The sequence below is a fragment of the Falco peregrinus genome, chromosome Z (assembly GCF_023634155.1).
Source record: "Falco peregrinus isolate bFalPer1 chromosome Z, bFalPer1.pri, whole genome shotgun sequence".
Taxonomy (NCBI): Eukaryota; Metazoa; Chordata; class Aves; order Falconiformes; family Falconidae; genus Falco; species Falco peregrinus.
Genome location: NC_073739.1, coordinates 12,119,740 through 12,136,084, shown reverse-complemented (window position 1 = coordinate 12,136,084; position 16,345 = coordinate 12,119,740). Strand labels below are relative to the sequence as shown.

The window sequence follows — 16,345 nt, the reverse complement described above, 5'->3', positions numbered from 1 at the left end:
AAGGACTAAATAGTAGCTTTTCCTAGTTCATTATTGACTTTCTCAGTGAGGACTGCATTTACAAAACACTTTTTTTTTTCCCTAAGATTTCAAGCTAGACTATTAGCAGAAAACATTTCACATCATATTTGGACCAAAAAAAAACAGAGAGAGAAAGAATATACTATATACTTCATGCTTTGCCTAGCTAATAGTAGTCAGGAAGTTCAGTTTTACTTTCCAGTTCTGATTGTCAAATATTTGCAATTAATTTTAAAATAGTTAAAATTCTCATAGACTTACTGAATGAGTTCATGTTCAAGAATCATGTGCAGAAAAAGGAGTTCTGACTTTTTAGGTAAACCCATCAGTGACAAACTTTTCTGTGTGGGGTTCTACAGACACCAAACTCAATTCCCTTTTGACTTTATACTGCACTTCATTCACAGGCACAATCCAGGCACAAACACCAGCAGAAATCAGGAGTGAGACAGATGTCATTCCAATCTTGAGTTGTCTCATTCAGTCTATAGTCTCCCAGTGTGTTCCTATAGCACACAGTTTAACCCATCAAAACCACATGCCTTTGAGCACACATAATAGGCTACCTTACAAGGGCAATTGCATATGGTATAACCACTGTGATATTAAAGCTGTAATAAAGCTGTTTCAATATAATGAAATGCATCCGTTTTCAGAAACAAATCCAGTGCTGGAGCAAGAAGAGAACAGAGAGATAAGACTTAGTATTACCCCTTTCTGTTATCCCTTTATTTTATAAAATATTGCATGCATGAATTACACAGTTTGGGATAATAAGAAATGTACATCTCTGTTTGGGTTGTCTTTCAAAGCCATCATTCATGAAATGCATAACAAAAAATCACAGAATAATAATTATGAGATACCCTTGGAGAAATGAGACCAGACAGTTAAATTTTTTCCACAGTGTGTTTGAGAGGCAATCCCTCTAAACCAAATCTGATCACATTGCAGGCAATGTCTAATCGAATACGAATCGAATTTAACACGTATGTTAAATGCAACTGTTAAATAGTCATGGGAAACTGAGAGGATTTCTGCACTGTTTAGTTGATCAAATTTCACATTATGTCATCCAGGACAAAGCTGTATACATGCTGCAAATGATCTAGTCAGGGCACTTGCAGAGGGAATGGGTACATCAAATGTGCTACAAATCTCTTCTTCTCCTCAGGGTTCTCATGCAGTGCCACTGACTGCAAGGCTTCCTCTGCCATCTGTGGGAATGGGAACCGAAGCACCAAAAATATTCATTTCTGGTTCATGGTCTTTCTCTATATGAATTTTAAAGCCAAATTAGAGACTGCAAAATAGTTTTTGTTTCCAAACGAATTTGTGAGTAACAAATTTTCCTTTCTCTTCTACTGTCTCACAATCCCTGGCTTTATTCCAATCCAAAATTTGAATTATGCTGTAGTTAAACAGAAAGTGTGTAAGTTTCTGGAGTAGCACACCATATAACATACACTGAAGAAAGCAGAAGTCTCAAACAAAAGGATGAGAAAAGAAAGCTGTGAAAGAAGGCAAATTATGAAAGCAATTCAACCTCCAGCTTTTAACAGGCTGAGAAGTGTGTAACAGGAAGAAACTGAGGCTAAAATCCAGCTAATACACCAAGGCAGCAGCAGGTCTGTCTACCATTCAATACTCAAAGAACATCATGATTTAGGGACCTGGATTATGATGCAGGAGCGATTATCATCCCTGGAGAACATGCTGCAGAGAGCTTCTCCGTGAGTTGATCTTGAAATTATGTCTTTCCTCTTACAATGCAGGAAGCATTTTCCAACCCAACCTGCAGTCACTTACTACCACACATTGCGGTGCATGTTTATAGTGCAAAGGCTGCAATACTGGACAAGAAAAACTGAATTTTCCACTCGTAACTGCAGGCCCACGTTGACCTGAACATGGGGTCACTGAGATAAGAATTTGGGCTAGGAAAGTGCAATGAAAAGGGCTACCCTTCTGAGTTAGTGGAAGTCCTTCTTCCACAAAGTGAGGGAAACTTCACAGCATGTGACATTACAGGCACATAACTTCATCCCACATGAAAACAAGAAGAAAACCATGATTGTGGTTTCAAAGCGGTCTAGCTGGGGGAAATGGAGAGCAAGCAACTGAGGAAAGCACTGGGATCCTAGAAGGAAGAAAAGCAGACTGTTCTTCAGACTGTAAATGAGTATGTTCACATTAGCATATGCTGCAGGTTTTGCCACCTGTTCTTGCGCCCTTTTCTTGGTTTAAGAGACTTGGCTGATTCAGAGGAGGTGCCGAGTACCTGGACTCACACCACTACCCACATACAAGGTCTGGCCATGCCCTCTCTAGAAAGAGTGGCAAAACCCCTGCTTCCACAAGCACTGCAAGGCTCTTGAATTTACACCTTCCATTACGGAGATGGAGCAGCTGCTGGACTGTGCAGTGGGGCTCAGCTTGGCAGAGGCTGCAGGCACCTCTGCTCAGCTGGGGATACAGCTCACCCCGCATCCATTCAGACTTGCCTCCTCAACCCTGCTGCTGCAGCACAGGGAGGACAGCCAGGTAACTGACAAAACCTAACAGAATTCAACACTGAGGACTGTGAGGCGGTCATAATGTGGTAACAGGAGCTATGTAAGGATCTCCGGTCACTATTTTATTTAAACAGAGGGCTTTGGGGTTCTCAGGGGGATATTTTTTTAGTATCTAAACCTCAGTAAGCTCTTCTGTCATAGTGGCATGATGGTAGAGCTGCTAAATGAGAAAGATAGCACAGGTCATTTTGTGCTCACTGTGCAGATATCCAAGCATTTTTAGCGTTTCAACATTTTGCAGGCCAAACAGAGCTTCCTCTTTCTTCCCACAGTCTTGGGTAGTTGTGAGTTCTTTGCTTCAAGTGAAATTGACACCAGTGGTTTGAAAACACTGAACTATGCTCTTGTGGCCACAACCAGAATGAACTATGCTTATTTAAAAAGAAAAAAGAAGAAAATAACCTTATGATGTAGCAGACAACTAGCTCACATTACAGTAAAACAGCAGAGGAAGGTGCATGCTTTCCAGTTTTGTTCTTCACGTTTGGCAGAGCTTTTCAAGCCTACCTTCCAGAAAACAAGGATACTCCTTGTATCCTACAGAAGCCCTACAGAAGGCTGCTCTTAACTGCTGTTTCTTGAATAGACTTAACCAGTGTGTCCCAGTTATGGAAGCCACACCCACCGCTCACTCACTAGCACTCCTGTTCTGCCAGGATAATGCACATCCCTGCCTCTGGCTATATTTCGTATCAGTGATGAGGCTCTGGGACAACTGCTTCTCACAGCCAAAGGAACTAACCAGCACAACCTGTCCTCAGAGGAATATAATTTTCTCTGGTACTGAAGCATCCATCATATTAGGAGAACTTTTAGCAGAGAAACAACATTTGGTGTTTGGGGATGGGCTGCGGACCATGTGTAATGAAGGCAGTCTCATCTTTGCCCCACAGATGAACAGTCTACAACATTTCTCGTGTAGAGTGTGAACACACCCCTTTCCACCTTCTCCTAACTGGCAGGTTGTTTCTGAAGGCAGCTGATGGCAGGCTTCCACCTTCTTTACTTCTGCACCTGTAAACTGCAGCACAAGGAAAGGTGGCCAGCAAACGTTGTAGTAGGAGCTCACAGGGGTTAGGAGCTACTGTCAGGAAAGGAAAACCAGAAACAGGAGGCAAAGACTGGAAAGGAAAAGGAGAGAAGTAAGTAGCATAACCTGCCACATTTCTGCAAGAGGGGCTGCATTTCTTCCTGCTTTGGATGCAGTGAGGACCATACTGCAGGCAGGCAAAGGCAAACAGATACAACTCAGAGATCTACCAGGTGCGGGACCAGGCCTTTGGCCTGAATTTCTCCCTTAACTCCAATTGGCTTTGTTGCAGGGGAAGGCAGTGAATTGTAGCCTCGGGGCTGCAATTCACTGAGGCAAGTTTTTGGATGAGATCTTAACAAACATTAAATGAACCTCGCTGTGGATTTTCCACTTTTGAAAACGTTAAGGCTCCATGCTTGACAGGAGTTTGCCTGTCCATGTAACATGAGATGCAGGCAGCTGCCAGTGGTCCTGCAGGCTCCTCTTTTTACTCTGTCAATGTTATGTTCATGAGTGTCAAAGAGGAAATGGAAGTTAAAAGGAAAAAGAAAGTGCCCTATGGCTTCAGAAACATCCTTTTTCTACAAAAGGAAGTAAGTACGAAAAATAAAATAATAACAATATCCCCAAAAAGACTGATTTCTGCAATCATTTGTTTGGTTTTTTTTCAAATAATACTTGAAAACATTTAAGGAAGGGAGGGAAAAGGTGAACGCCAGGACCATAAATGCAGAAGGATATGGAGGGACCTGTGAGGAAGGGAAGTGACACCAGCAAAATGTTGGTTTGCTTTCCCTGGGGAACTCTGCTCCTGGAAATGCCTAACGTAGGTAATGAGTTGGCACAGCCACCACCCTCACCAAACCCAGTTGTCCGGGTTTGGTGGCCAGGGGACAGCACTGTCATTTTGGAGGTACAGTTCCACTCAGGGAGGTATAGCCCACTGTAGTGGGGTGCAGTCCACACTTCTTGCTTGGCAAAGGAGAAGTTGTTTCTCCTCCCCCTAAAGCAGGGCTTTGCGTAGAGCTGCTGCTCAGGACCCCACAGGCTGGTCCGAGTCAGCCTGGATGGGTGAACCCAGGGACGTCCCCAGGTGCACCCCTCAGACTGACGGGGTGGCCACAGCCCTCTCGTACATGCGCTCCAAGATGCGGTGGATGCTGGCAAAGCCTGGCCGGTCAGCAGGCAGCTTGCTCCAGCAGAGGCGCATCAGGTTGTAGAGCTCCAGAGGACAATTGTCTGGGCAGGAGAGTACGTTCCCATCCCTCACGTAGTAGATGACCTCTTCATGAGCCATCCCATAGTAGGGCTGCATGCCATAGGAGAAGATCTCCCACAGCACCACCCCATAGGCCCATACATCAGACTCTGTGGTGTAGCGGTTGTAGAAAATGGACTCAGGGGGCATCCAGCGGATGGGGATGGCATCGTTCTCATTTGCTTTGTAATAGTCAGCCGAATACATGTTCCTTGAGAGACCAAAGTCGGCTATTTTGACTACCATGTTCTCCCCCACCAGGCAGTTCCTGGTAGCCAAATCCCGGTGGACAAACTTGCGCTCAGAGAGGTACGCCATGCCTGCAGCCACCTGCTTGGCAATGCAGAGCTGGCTGGTGCAGCACAGCGCCAGGGGGTTGGAGAGGCTGATCCGTGCATCCAGGCTACCATGCACCAGGCTGCAGAGGTTGCGGGGTGAGCGGTCACGCAAGTACTCATTTAGATCCCCATATGCCATGTATTCAAAGAGCAGGCACATTGGTTTCCCAACAGCACACACACCTGGAAGAAGATAGACACAACACACCGGTCATTTGGGTAGCAAAGTGGGCTCTGCTGTGCAAAACCAAAAAAAATCCAAAAACACTTACACAAAGGGGAGACTTTCAACAATGCATGATGGGACGGAAAGAAAGGTGAAGCATGCAAGTGCCACCAAGTTTGCATGCATCCCTTTGTGTCTTTGAAGCTCCTTCACCAGGGATCTAATGCTGAGCTCTGTGGGAGATGCCAATAAATCATGCAGTTGCCTGATTTGTCTGGACATCCCAGGAAAAAGATATACATTTGGACCTATGATTAGTTAAGACCCCAATCCTGCTTAAGCTGGCATTAATGTAAGTATTACCTCTCCCCGGGTGCAACTGGAAGGACAAACTTTAAGAAAGTAACCTTTATCATTCTGATCCCTGTACTTCTTAATTCTTTTGTTTGTTGCAATTATACTTATAATGATATGGATGTAGGGACTACACATATGCAGAAGACTTCAGGAGTAATCACAAGGGGCATGTTCAAGGCTTCAGTGGGTTATCTGAAACGCAAAGACATTCCCACTACAACTTCTTCTGGATTTTTCTTTTTTTTTTTAACATATCATGCAAAAAAATGTTTGTTGCAGAAATTACTTTTGGCATGACAGATACTAAAAAATTAAAGAAAGACAAATTAAAAACAGACATCAGGAAGGAGACATTTACCACATCTAATAGATGCAGAACCTAGTCCCAGTGAAGGACACATGCCTGACCCTACATCAGCTTTACCTGGGGCCAGAATCAGTACAGGACCCCGCTCCCATCAGTTTTACAGAGCATACAGTGATATGGCAAAAAATATTTGTCTGCTTATTATTAAATTGCCAACGAGCAAAAGCCAGCATTTAAAATGTATGTGTTTTGCTTTCTTAGGGCCATCATTTAGCAATGGTTCATCCAACTTATTGTGAAATCTGAAATTCTTGTCAATGACCTAATACTTGAATCTTTGAGGAAAAACAGATAACTGTTCCCAGTGTGATAAAATCAGGATCTGACAAGCATGAGGAGTGTATGTGAAAGTTTTATCATCTAAGCTGTCTTCAACAACATGGCTGTTTTCTCCACACTCCCACAATATGAAACCAGTTTGTTCCTGTACCTTTGCCCTTTCCGGACCTAAAATGTGTTGACAATAAACACAATGTTTATTTGAGTTTGGGGCATTTCCTGCTTTTCTTTTCTGTAGCCAAAGTACTTGTAGCAACCCAGCTTTCCCAAAAATGGGATTTATCTATTTCCAAATTTTGTGGAACCTCCTATTGCAATGAATGATGATCTCAGCTGCCTGTTCACAGGGTTCCAATCTGCACACAACAGCTTAAATCAGAATTGCTATGTGAAGGTGGCTAGCAAATCTACTTCAGTCAAAAACTGAAAACTGACTGAATTAAAATTTGGTTAGCAGCTTTCTTCACAGAAGAACACCCTATTAGCCAAGCTACATCATTAAGACTTTCTGAAATACCCAATAAACTGGGGTTTCCTTTCCCTGGGAAAGGAAGGAAGGGATAATTTTTGCAGTTGCCTTTTTCTGTTTGTTTCATTTTGGTTTTTTAATGCTAGTGCGTGTTCAGACATCACAGTTTTAAGTGGGGACCCATAAAAGTAACAAGACTTGTTCCTCGTCTTTTTTTAAGTATCTGAAAAATAAATCACAGCTCCAGGAAGCTCGTGCCTTCCCTGAAGATATCTGTGCCAATGTTATTAAACTGGAAGCAGAGCTAGGCAGCAAGATGGTCAACAACGTACTCAGTGCAGGACAAGGAGACTCCATTACAATGCAAGATCCTTTTCATTCACACAACAGTATCAGACCTACATTTTGACACTTGTGACAGACATTTCAGCAGAGCATGCACTAGCACATCGAAAAGCTCACCTCTTTTGCAAGAGGCATCTTCTCTCACAAAAAAGACCAGCACTGCCATTTGCATTAAGCGCCAAGCCAGTCAAGCATGTGTGTTTGCACCTGCACCCCCAACAACCCCACAGCGGATTTGCAGAAGGTGGTACCCTGTACGTGGGCATTCAGATACCTAAAAGTTTGACGATATTCGGATTGTCAAACTCTGCCATGAGGGCTGCCTCCCTCTGAAAGTCAGCCTGCATGTCTGCAGATGCTTCTTCCTTCAGCATTTTCACTGCCACCATTGTAAAAGGCTCATATGGCAGCAGCCCTGGGGCCCTGCAGGAAGAGAGGAGAAAGGGAAGCATCAGTGATGGATGCATATGCACACTAAATGTAGGCTCTGTTTCTGGTGCAAATGGACAGGCTGACAGAAAAAAAAGAAAACAAAAATGAAAAAGTGGAAGGCCCCAGCATCGAATGAAGGAACATGAAAGACCATCTTCACTCTTGGGCATGTCTGCATTGCAAAGTACAGAGACATTTAATTTAATTGAAGGAGACTAAACCCAATATAGCTTTTTTTTTGGCCACTGCTCTTTCTGCATACAGACTGTTCACCATGATTGGTAAAGAGATAAACAAATAACAGGGTGGTGAGCAATAGCATCTACCTGGGTTGGTGTCACATCAGAAACTTCATGGAGGTCAGGATGGACTCTTCAGTCCAAACAAGTTGCTTTTGAGGTGTCATGGCTGAGCTTACCAGACTTAAAAACAAACCTATTATATATTAGAATGTTGAAAGAACCTCTTTTCACTGTGTTTTGTCCCATGCCTGGCACAATGATGGTATTGGTACATCTGGCTACTATTAGAGTGAAAGTAACGATTATAGTAAGCATGTTTCCCTGGTTTTGTAAGGAAAATACCCTTTTGCCACTGTTGGCATATGTGTGTGCCTGTAATTCAACAAGTTATTATAAACCCGTGAGCTAATTCCAGCTGAATTTAATGTGCTGGAGCTGAGGTCTAGGAAACAGCTATGCTCCTGCAAGTGGAAGCAGATGACAGGACAGAGGGGACAAAGTATACATGTGTCCTGTCTGAAGAGCAATGTAACGTGTGAATAGACCCATGTTAAGACACTGGTGAATCTTCATCTGGAGCTTAGGGACACAAATCTATCAGAAACAAAGCCTCCTGACTTAAAGCGATTACAGGCTCACTTTGTTTTCTTATCCGCAGGTCACTGTGCCCTCAACAAGTTTAATTACATGGGCTTGCCAAAGATTTAGAGGTAGCTATTGCCAAAGAAGAGTAACTTTCCACTCTTCAAAGATGTGTCAAACCTCAGATGTCCATTTTGTTGCCCACGCAAATTCTTCCCAGGGGTCCTGCAGTTAAAACGCACTCCTTACAGGTAGCCAGCCAGAGCCCATGGAGAGTGACGTGCATTTACGTGTCATGTTACTACGCTAGCCCAACTGCCCACCATTGCTCAAATACCAGGTTATTTTACTGCTCTGTAGCTCCAAGAGGAGGTTCCGATTTCCAAAGCAAACTTCCAGTTTCCTTGTCATCTACTCCAGACATATGGCTGTCACAACAGTTGCACTTGGATGCTGTAAATGTCAAATGTCAGAAGATGGCAGGGTGCCCATCAAGAAAGGAATCTCACAGGTGGCCAGATCACAGCTGAGACACTTGGGTGAGGCGGTCTGGCAAGCCAGAACAGAGAAGCAGACTCCACACTTGTCTACTACTGCCTTCATTTACAGCAAAATGTCTTCCTTTTTTTCCCCCTGTGCTGGCAATGAGGTTCCAATCTAGTAGGAGGGGAGAAATAGTGGCATCTACCAGCTTCTGCCTAATCTCAGTCCATGAGCAAGTCAGCAGCAGCTGTCTGCAGAAACCGGTAGAGCATTTAAAAGTAAAATGAGGAGAGTCTTTATCTCTTCCAAACAGCCTCATCGTAGATTACCACTCATCACTGGCTAGCAAACCTAGTGCAGACCTAGTGCAGTGCCAAAGCAGGGGCAGGCACAGCCCTGTTTCACATTCTTGGAAGAAAGAAACTCACCCCAGGCTAACGCCTGAAGTACATCCATCCCTCTACTCACCATCCATCTAGTCGTCACTGAAATTCTGTAATGTAAATTAACCTAAATGTAATTTAGGTGAGATTAAGATGCACAAAGCCTTATAATGGGCCTTCAGGCAACAGCAAATAATTTCATCCTTGGTAACTCATGTGTTAATTCAGCCCAGTTCTTAGCAGACCTGGGAAAACCACACTGACCCACAACAGAGGCAGACTCTGCAGTCTTGGCAGAGAGCTGTTGAAGTTGAACCCTTTGGTGTCTAGAAGACAGTCTTTGCACAAAGGGCTAGGGGGCACATCTACGCAGGAGCAGTGGGAAGCTGCTGCTTTTGAAATTAACCAGGAAAATTCAGGCAGCAGATCAGCACGTGGCGTCCTTTCTAGAAAACAGGTAAATGTCTTCTAGAACTGGGATGCATCAACAGAAATTACCTTGGGTATTCTCTCTCATTATTATCTAAATGCTTACGAGAAATGTCCACGGTGCACAGGATGGACAGCAGCTGTCCTTGCCTTCTTCACCACCAATGGATTTGTACAACACTGGCAGCATTTGGCTTTTAGGTACCTGCCGTTCAGAGAACTAACCAGCGGTGCAGTTAGGGATTTCACCCCAAGCCTACCAACAGAGAGTCTGTGTCCTGTCCCACATTTTCCTTAGCATCACATAGCTTCCATATTAGACATTAAATGATGCAATTAATACCTACTGAGGCTGGTGGAGACCAACCTTTACCCTGTCCTTCGAAAAAAAATCGTATGTGGGCAGGAGAGTGCTCTGAATTGCTAGCGGCTTGTTGTGTTGTGGTTTGGAGAAACATGCTTTGCATTTGGAAACAATATGAGACTTCTGTCTGAGAAATTCTGACCTTAGGAACAGCTTGTCACACGCAGAGATGATGAGGTGTGCCTTTGCAGTGGGGACCTAGCAGACTGCTAAAAAAGACCCCCATACCCAGGATTTTAGGCAGTCCGGGGCCTCGGGCTTAGCCTGGACCATACAGCTCCAGCTCTGAGAAAAAACTTGCATGCTGGTCTGTGTTGAACTGTACAGGGCTGGTGCTCCACTGGTGGCACGTGGGGCCAGCATGGTCTTCCCACAGGCAGAAGACCCTAAGTCAGCTGGCACAACCCAGTTGGGACAGACCCGAACAAGGTCTTGAGTCTTGCTTTAAGAACATCTTAGGATAACTGGTTACTTCCTCATCCTTTCCACTGTGAAGCTGCCCCCAGTGAAGATGGCAGCCTCTCAGGAGAAGCTAGTAAATGATAGCCAGACACTTCCTGTCCTAACATGTTGCTTGACCCAGGAGTGAGTAAACACTGAATCAGGACTCACAGCAAGCCAATTGGCAAAGGCATCACTGGCACCATGTGCATAGCTGTGTTTACAGGAGAGGGAGAAACATGAGACCAGTAGAAGTAAGAAGGTTGCTAAACTTAGCTTGAGATGTCCATTTAACACATGTAGACAAGTACATATTATCCATCTGAGATGGGAAGGCAACAATAGTTGTGATTGTTGCAAACTGGAGGGATACACAGCTGGCACTACTGGATCAGCAGTCTGCGCTGATCTGCCAGCGGTGCACAGAAATGCCGTGCCTTAAATGTTTCCTGGAAATATAAGGCCTTGAAGGGACTTTGACAGAGATATTAATAAAAATAAGGAAGCCCTTTAGAAGCAATATTTCTGGGGCTCCTTCCCTGAGCCACAGACAGCGGACATTTCTCAGGGTATGGTACTCTTCACTTTGCAAATGCTGGCTAAGAAGATGTGTTGCTTCTCCCCCCTGTCCTTTTTCTCCTGGTTTCCACTAAAAATAGCAAAAAGGTTTAATTAAAGGAAATTGCAGCACTGGGAGGGATGAAATCCACATGAAAGGTCTTTACACCACTTTAGCACTTGCTTAACCCAGTGCTTTTAGTAACACTTGAATGCCCTTTGAGAGTTCCTGCTTGATGTGGGTGAGAGTCATTTCCAGCCCAGAAAGGTCTGTGCAGCACTTAAATTATAATGAAGATCGCAGTACAGAGTCAAAGACTGCCTGCCCTGCTTGTGCACCCACGGTGTGGTGAAGACGCCTGCTGTGCAAGCAGGAAGGTGACACTCTGCAGGGTGGCATCCCAAGAGTTGTGCTGAGGTTGGGATGAGGGCTGCACTGTGTTCCTGCATTGGTTAGTGTACAGCGCCCCGAGCGCAGCTGCGGCACAGTTCCTGCAGCTTTGTTCTCGTTTCAAGCTCGGATGCGTTCGACTTTGCCACCCAGGCTAACAATCAATCACAGGCTAAGTGTCTGCAATTTTCCCACTGCGTGCCCTTCAAACTTTGTTATTTTTAGCCCTCTCTGTATTAATGAAAAGTATGCCTTCATTTCTTCCATTAGAAAAAATGCATCCCTTCATTAGAAAAAAAATCCATCAGAGCTATTGAAACTGTTTCCCTGCTCTAACACATTTAACCTGTGCATAACTCATTTCTTAGCAGATACATCAACAGCATAACTATAAACATTAAAAGTATCTGAAATTATGACTGCATTTTGCAGGACAGTCCTTAGGGTCCTTTGTCTTTGAAGTCCATGGGACTGGTTCCACCAGGCAGGTCTTGGCCCAGTGGGACTTTGATACTCCCCTGGGTTTTCTGAGGTCATCATACACTACTCCAGATAGAGCTACAAAATCACCCACATCCAAGACTTGTTAACTGTAAAGGACAAAGAAAACTATCTTGAGTAAACATGAAACTGGACAGTCTGTCCACTTTCCTTCAAGAACTTGGGGGTGAGACTTTCTGAGGAGTAAAGTACTGGCCAAAGACTGTCCTGAAGAAATTACATGCTCTGTCAAGGCTAACTAGACACTCTCCATCCACTTCAGTCTAGGCAGCACTGGGTTCATCTCTGGGATTTTCAACGAAACATTTTTCACATATGAAGAAGTGTATGGTCTCACATCCCATGAGATTTAACAGAACTGGGATCTCATCTAATATCTTAAATTTAAAACAGGCAACGATGGCTGCAAACTCTAAGAATAAAAAATGAGTAACTAAAGGGGGGACACACAAAAAAATAATGTTGGCCTAAGTAGGTTGGGTATTTAGGAGATTTTTGGTTTGGTTTGGTTTTGCCACTGAATCAAATGGAAACCGGGTCAGAACCTAACTGTAGCATGACATTTATAACGTAACATTGCCCTCTGTGGTAATTACTGACCAGTGTTGTCATTATAATGGAGGATACCACACACAGACAATTTGCAAGTACTGGGAAATGCAGGAATTTCACAATAGGTCACATGTCACAGGCAATACTCTTGGCAAAACCAGTGATGATAAATTTAGGTAAGCTTTTACACCAGACTTCGGTATGTCAGTAAGACATTACATATACTAGAGAGAAGAACAGGAAAGCCAATTGTGACAAAAGTTTAATATCAACAGGAAGCAGTGGACAACAGGAACAATTATTCAAGCTTGAGTGTACTGTTTGGTACACATGCATTTGATCTTGATCTGAGTAAATGAATAAATGATTTCCAGTGCCCAGATAAGTTGTTGTCCAACTGCCAATTTTTCCCAGGTACCTCCAGTTAAAAAGGACTCATACAGGCTGCTTACCTTGCTTGGAAGACTCTCCCAAATGCTCCTTCCCCAATATCTCTCACATATTCAATGTTGTTCCTGGGATACTCCAAGCTGAGCAATTTTGGATTGAGGAGAAGGGGCATCCGCTGGTACATCGGGTTGGGATGCAGCCGGTCCAGCAGGAGTTCAGAGGGCAGAGTGGTGAGCGTTGGTGTCTCTGAATCTCTGAAATGACAGAGCAGTTTTCAGTCAGTGTGTGCACAGCCTTTAACTGGGAGATAACGATCTGCATTTCCTCCAAGGCTAGTTTCTTCAAGGATGGAAAAGGGAGGTGCAGCCGAGCTGTTGAAAGAGCCTTGCAACCAGGTGTCATGCCATGTCCCCAAAACAGTCACCAGACCAGCATCTAGTCTGCCACAAGGACTTGCCAGAGCTTGCACTGAGCTGCCACAGGCAAAGGGAGGGCTGCTCACACCCTACCAGGCATTTGCAGGACTGTGCTCTCAGAAACAGGCAAGTCCTCTTTCAAAGCAGAATTTGCTGCCTTAAGGCCCAAGCCTTACCTTTTTTTGGTTTTCCACTGCTTTCTCCGACGGCAGCAAACCAGGGTGACAATGCCGAAAATCACAACCAGGGCAAAGCTGGAGATGATTGAGATGACAACAGTCATGGAGTATGTAGGGGAAAAGGTAGGAAGAGGGGGAAGATTTGGAGTCTTTCCATTTGGTTTTCTTGTTCCTAGTGATAATGAAGCTGTAATGCAAAACAAATCAGAATGTTATGCCTCTGCTAGTTTATAGGGCTTTCTCTAACAAGTATTTACAGAGTCAGACTGATGTCCTGGAAATTACTGACATTACAGATACAGCCGTATGACTGCATGAGAGGACTATAGTAGGGAAGCCTGGTTTGTAGGAAGCAAAACCCATTCTGGTGCCAAATGCAAAAACCCAGGATCTGGTGAAGACCAAGACAGAGTCCCCAATGTGCTGCAAACACAGTTCTGGTAAGGAATGTTTGCAAGAGTTACAGATGAGAGTTCACATCTGATGATCTCAACAGTATTCAAATATAGTAATGTCTGCAGAGAGAAAGATCAATGGTCTACAATATAGACCACAGTGTGTTATCATGTGTCCTAAAAGGAATCTGCAGGAAGGAGAGTAAGACCAAGTAAGTACACAGTGATACTTTCCTGAAATATCCCCTTGCCTCAACAATTTGCATCTGTGTCTTTATGGGGCAAATATGGTAAACTAGTGTAAAATACATTTGGCTGTATCATTAGAAAAAAATATAATATTCAGGTACCTACCTGCTGAGTACTTTCTGTGACATTCTAGAAAATACTAATCTGTACATGCAATGATCAAGAACAAAAAGAAATTTAAACTCTTCTTTTTAAGGCCAGCTAAACTAGTACTGACTTGTGTTCCCTTAAGTTCACGGTACCCCTGTGTTCTGTGCAAGCATTCTTATTTCCAAACACTGAGATTCAGAAACTGTTCATCTTGAATGAAAAATGTTTCAAAAATTGTTCTGTTTTTTGAACAAGAAATAACAGAAAGACTTAGTTTCAGCATCACAGAGCAAAGATGTTTCCATCTTTTTCAGATTTGTTTTTAGTTAGAATAGTTTTTTATTATTGAAAAAAAACTGCCAGAAGCAAAACAGCTTTGGAAAATAGCCCAAAACCCTACTTTCCCCTCAAAACGCAGTGTGGCAAATCCATTATTCATAATAAAACAGGAAATTTTATTTCATCCTTTGGCCTTATAATCTGGGGCAAGGTGCTCAATTTGCCTGTCTTCATTTTTCCATCTTTAAGGCACATGTTATACCTTCTGATAAAAGATGCTGAGTGAACCCGTGAGAAGAACCAGGACTGGCTGAATCCAGAAGACAGAACAGATTGGTGAGGCCTCGAGCACTCAGGATGCAAACACCTTGCACGGCCCCAGAACAACCACTGTGTCAGTAACCATAAATTGCAATTGCCTACCATCTCCACAAGGAGACACGCTGCAGTATTCCCAGATCACAGATGGGTCTCTTGTGTAGCACCAGGGACGTTCGTTCTCACCTCCTGGGTTGCGGCAGTAATTCTCAGCATCAGACAGCTCAGGGAAAACCTGAGGAGTCCTCCTGTGCAAGTGGGGAGCCTTGGGAGAGGAAGCAAACTGGATTAGCGTTTTGGTGTAATTTTTCCCGCGGGTGTCAATAAAACAAAACAAAACCAAGCAGCAAAGAAAGGCAGAGGTAAAACAGCCTTTCAGTAGTCTGTCAGAATGACAGAGAACATGTCTTGCTACAGGAAGGGAAACTTGCAGATTGAAACAGGAACAGAGTGTGAAACACCAGTGAACTCAAGAGTGATGGTAACCTGTCCCCTGCTTAGCCCTTCCACTGGGAGTGGGCTGCTCAGCTCTGGGAAACTCTTTGGAAAAGCAGACCTCAAGCATGGCTCTCCATTTGGCGGGACTCACACTGATTCGTACCTGATCACTCCACTTCTGGCAGGGAATACCAGAGGCTGTGACGTTGGCCCAGCCCTGGTAAAACTGGCCATTGCCTCTGTAGCAAGTTCCTGGAGGAAAAAAACACCAGCATGGGGGTCAAGGCATCTACAGACCATGCCCTGCAGCAAGAACTCACAATAAACTTCATGTCATTACACGAGATCATGAGGCAATTAGCAACAGATCTGAAATGCATAGAAGAACCAGACAACGGCAGGCAAGGAACTGCTTAGCCTCCTGCACATACTTAATGGATTTTGACCTCAATACATAAGATCAAATCTGGTAAAATGATCACATCCATTCCAAAGAGGGAACTAGAGCTCTTTCAGACTGAGAAAACAGGCCGTGCACCTGCAATGGTTGTGTTGCACTTACCCAGTCCACAACACTTCCACACAGAAAGTGCAGAATAGAACCACAGTGAAGCCACCCATGCCAAACCAAGGCAGAAAGCAAACTGCAGCACTGGTTGCATGATTCTCAGCCTGCACTGTTACAGAGGTGCTAACAGGAAGACACCCACATTCCTGGGGTAGGTAGCAGAGGGCTGGGATTCATAAAGTCCTATGGTGGTATCTCTCCTCCCTGCCTCTGTGCAGTGCTTGTCCTCTTAGACTGAATGTTTGGAACCAGCTTATGTTTTCCAGCATGCATGCATGCTACGTGTTTTAACTTATGTTCACAGATTGTCCTGTTTCTCCGGTAGGAGGAACATAGTAAATGCATCGTGATGGCTATCTGCTCTTATCTTCTTGCATCACCCTCTGTGCTCAGGATGGCAGTTATGAGTCTTTTAAAGAGCTTAGCTTTCTGAACTTTCACCAGGCACCAGGAAGT

The 16,345-nt window shown here is 44.1% G+C and overlaps 1 protein-coding gene across 5 annotated transcripts in view; it reads right to left on the bottom strand.

Moving 5' to 3' along the window:
• Positions 1-3,412: 3,412 nt before the first annotated feature.
• Positions 3,413-16,345, bottom strand: part of MUSK (muscle associated receptor tyrosine kinase) — a 55,444-nt gene continuing 42,511 nt past the window's right edge. For 4 of the 5 annotated variants that reach the window (XM_055791058.1, XM_027789316.2, XM_055791059.1 and 1 more), the window contains 4 exons: positions 13,550-13,739; positions 13,020-13,211; positions 7,484-7,632; positions 3,413-5,409 (listed from right to left, as the gene is read on the bottom strand). In XM_055791058.1, coding sequence (XP_055647033.1) covers positions 4,733-5,409; positions 7,484-7,632; positions 13,020-13,211; positions 13,550-13,739 — 1,208 coding nt within the window. In that variant the 3' untranslated portion in view covers positions 3,413-4,732. Of the gene's footprint in view, positions 5,410-7,483; positions 7,633-13,019; positions 13,212-13,549; positions 13,740-14,988; positions 15,149-15,484; positions 15,574-16,345 lie in introns of all 5 variants that reach the window. The other variant, XM_005239287.3, reaches the window with a different exon arrangement.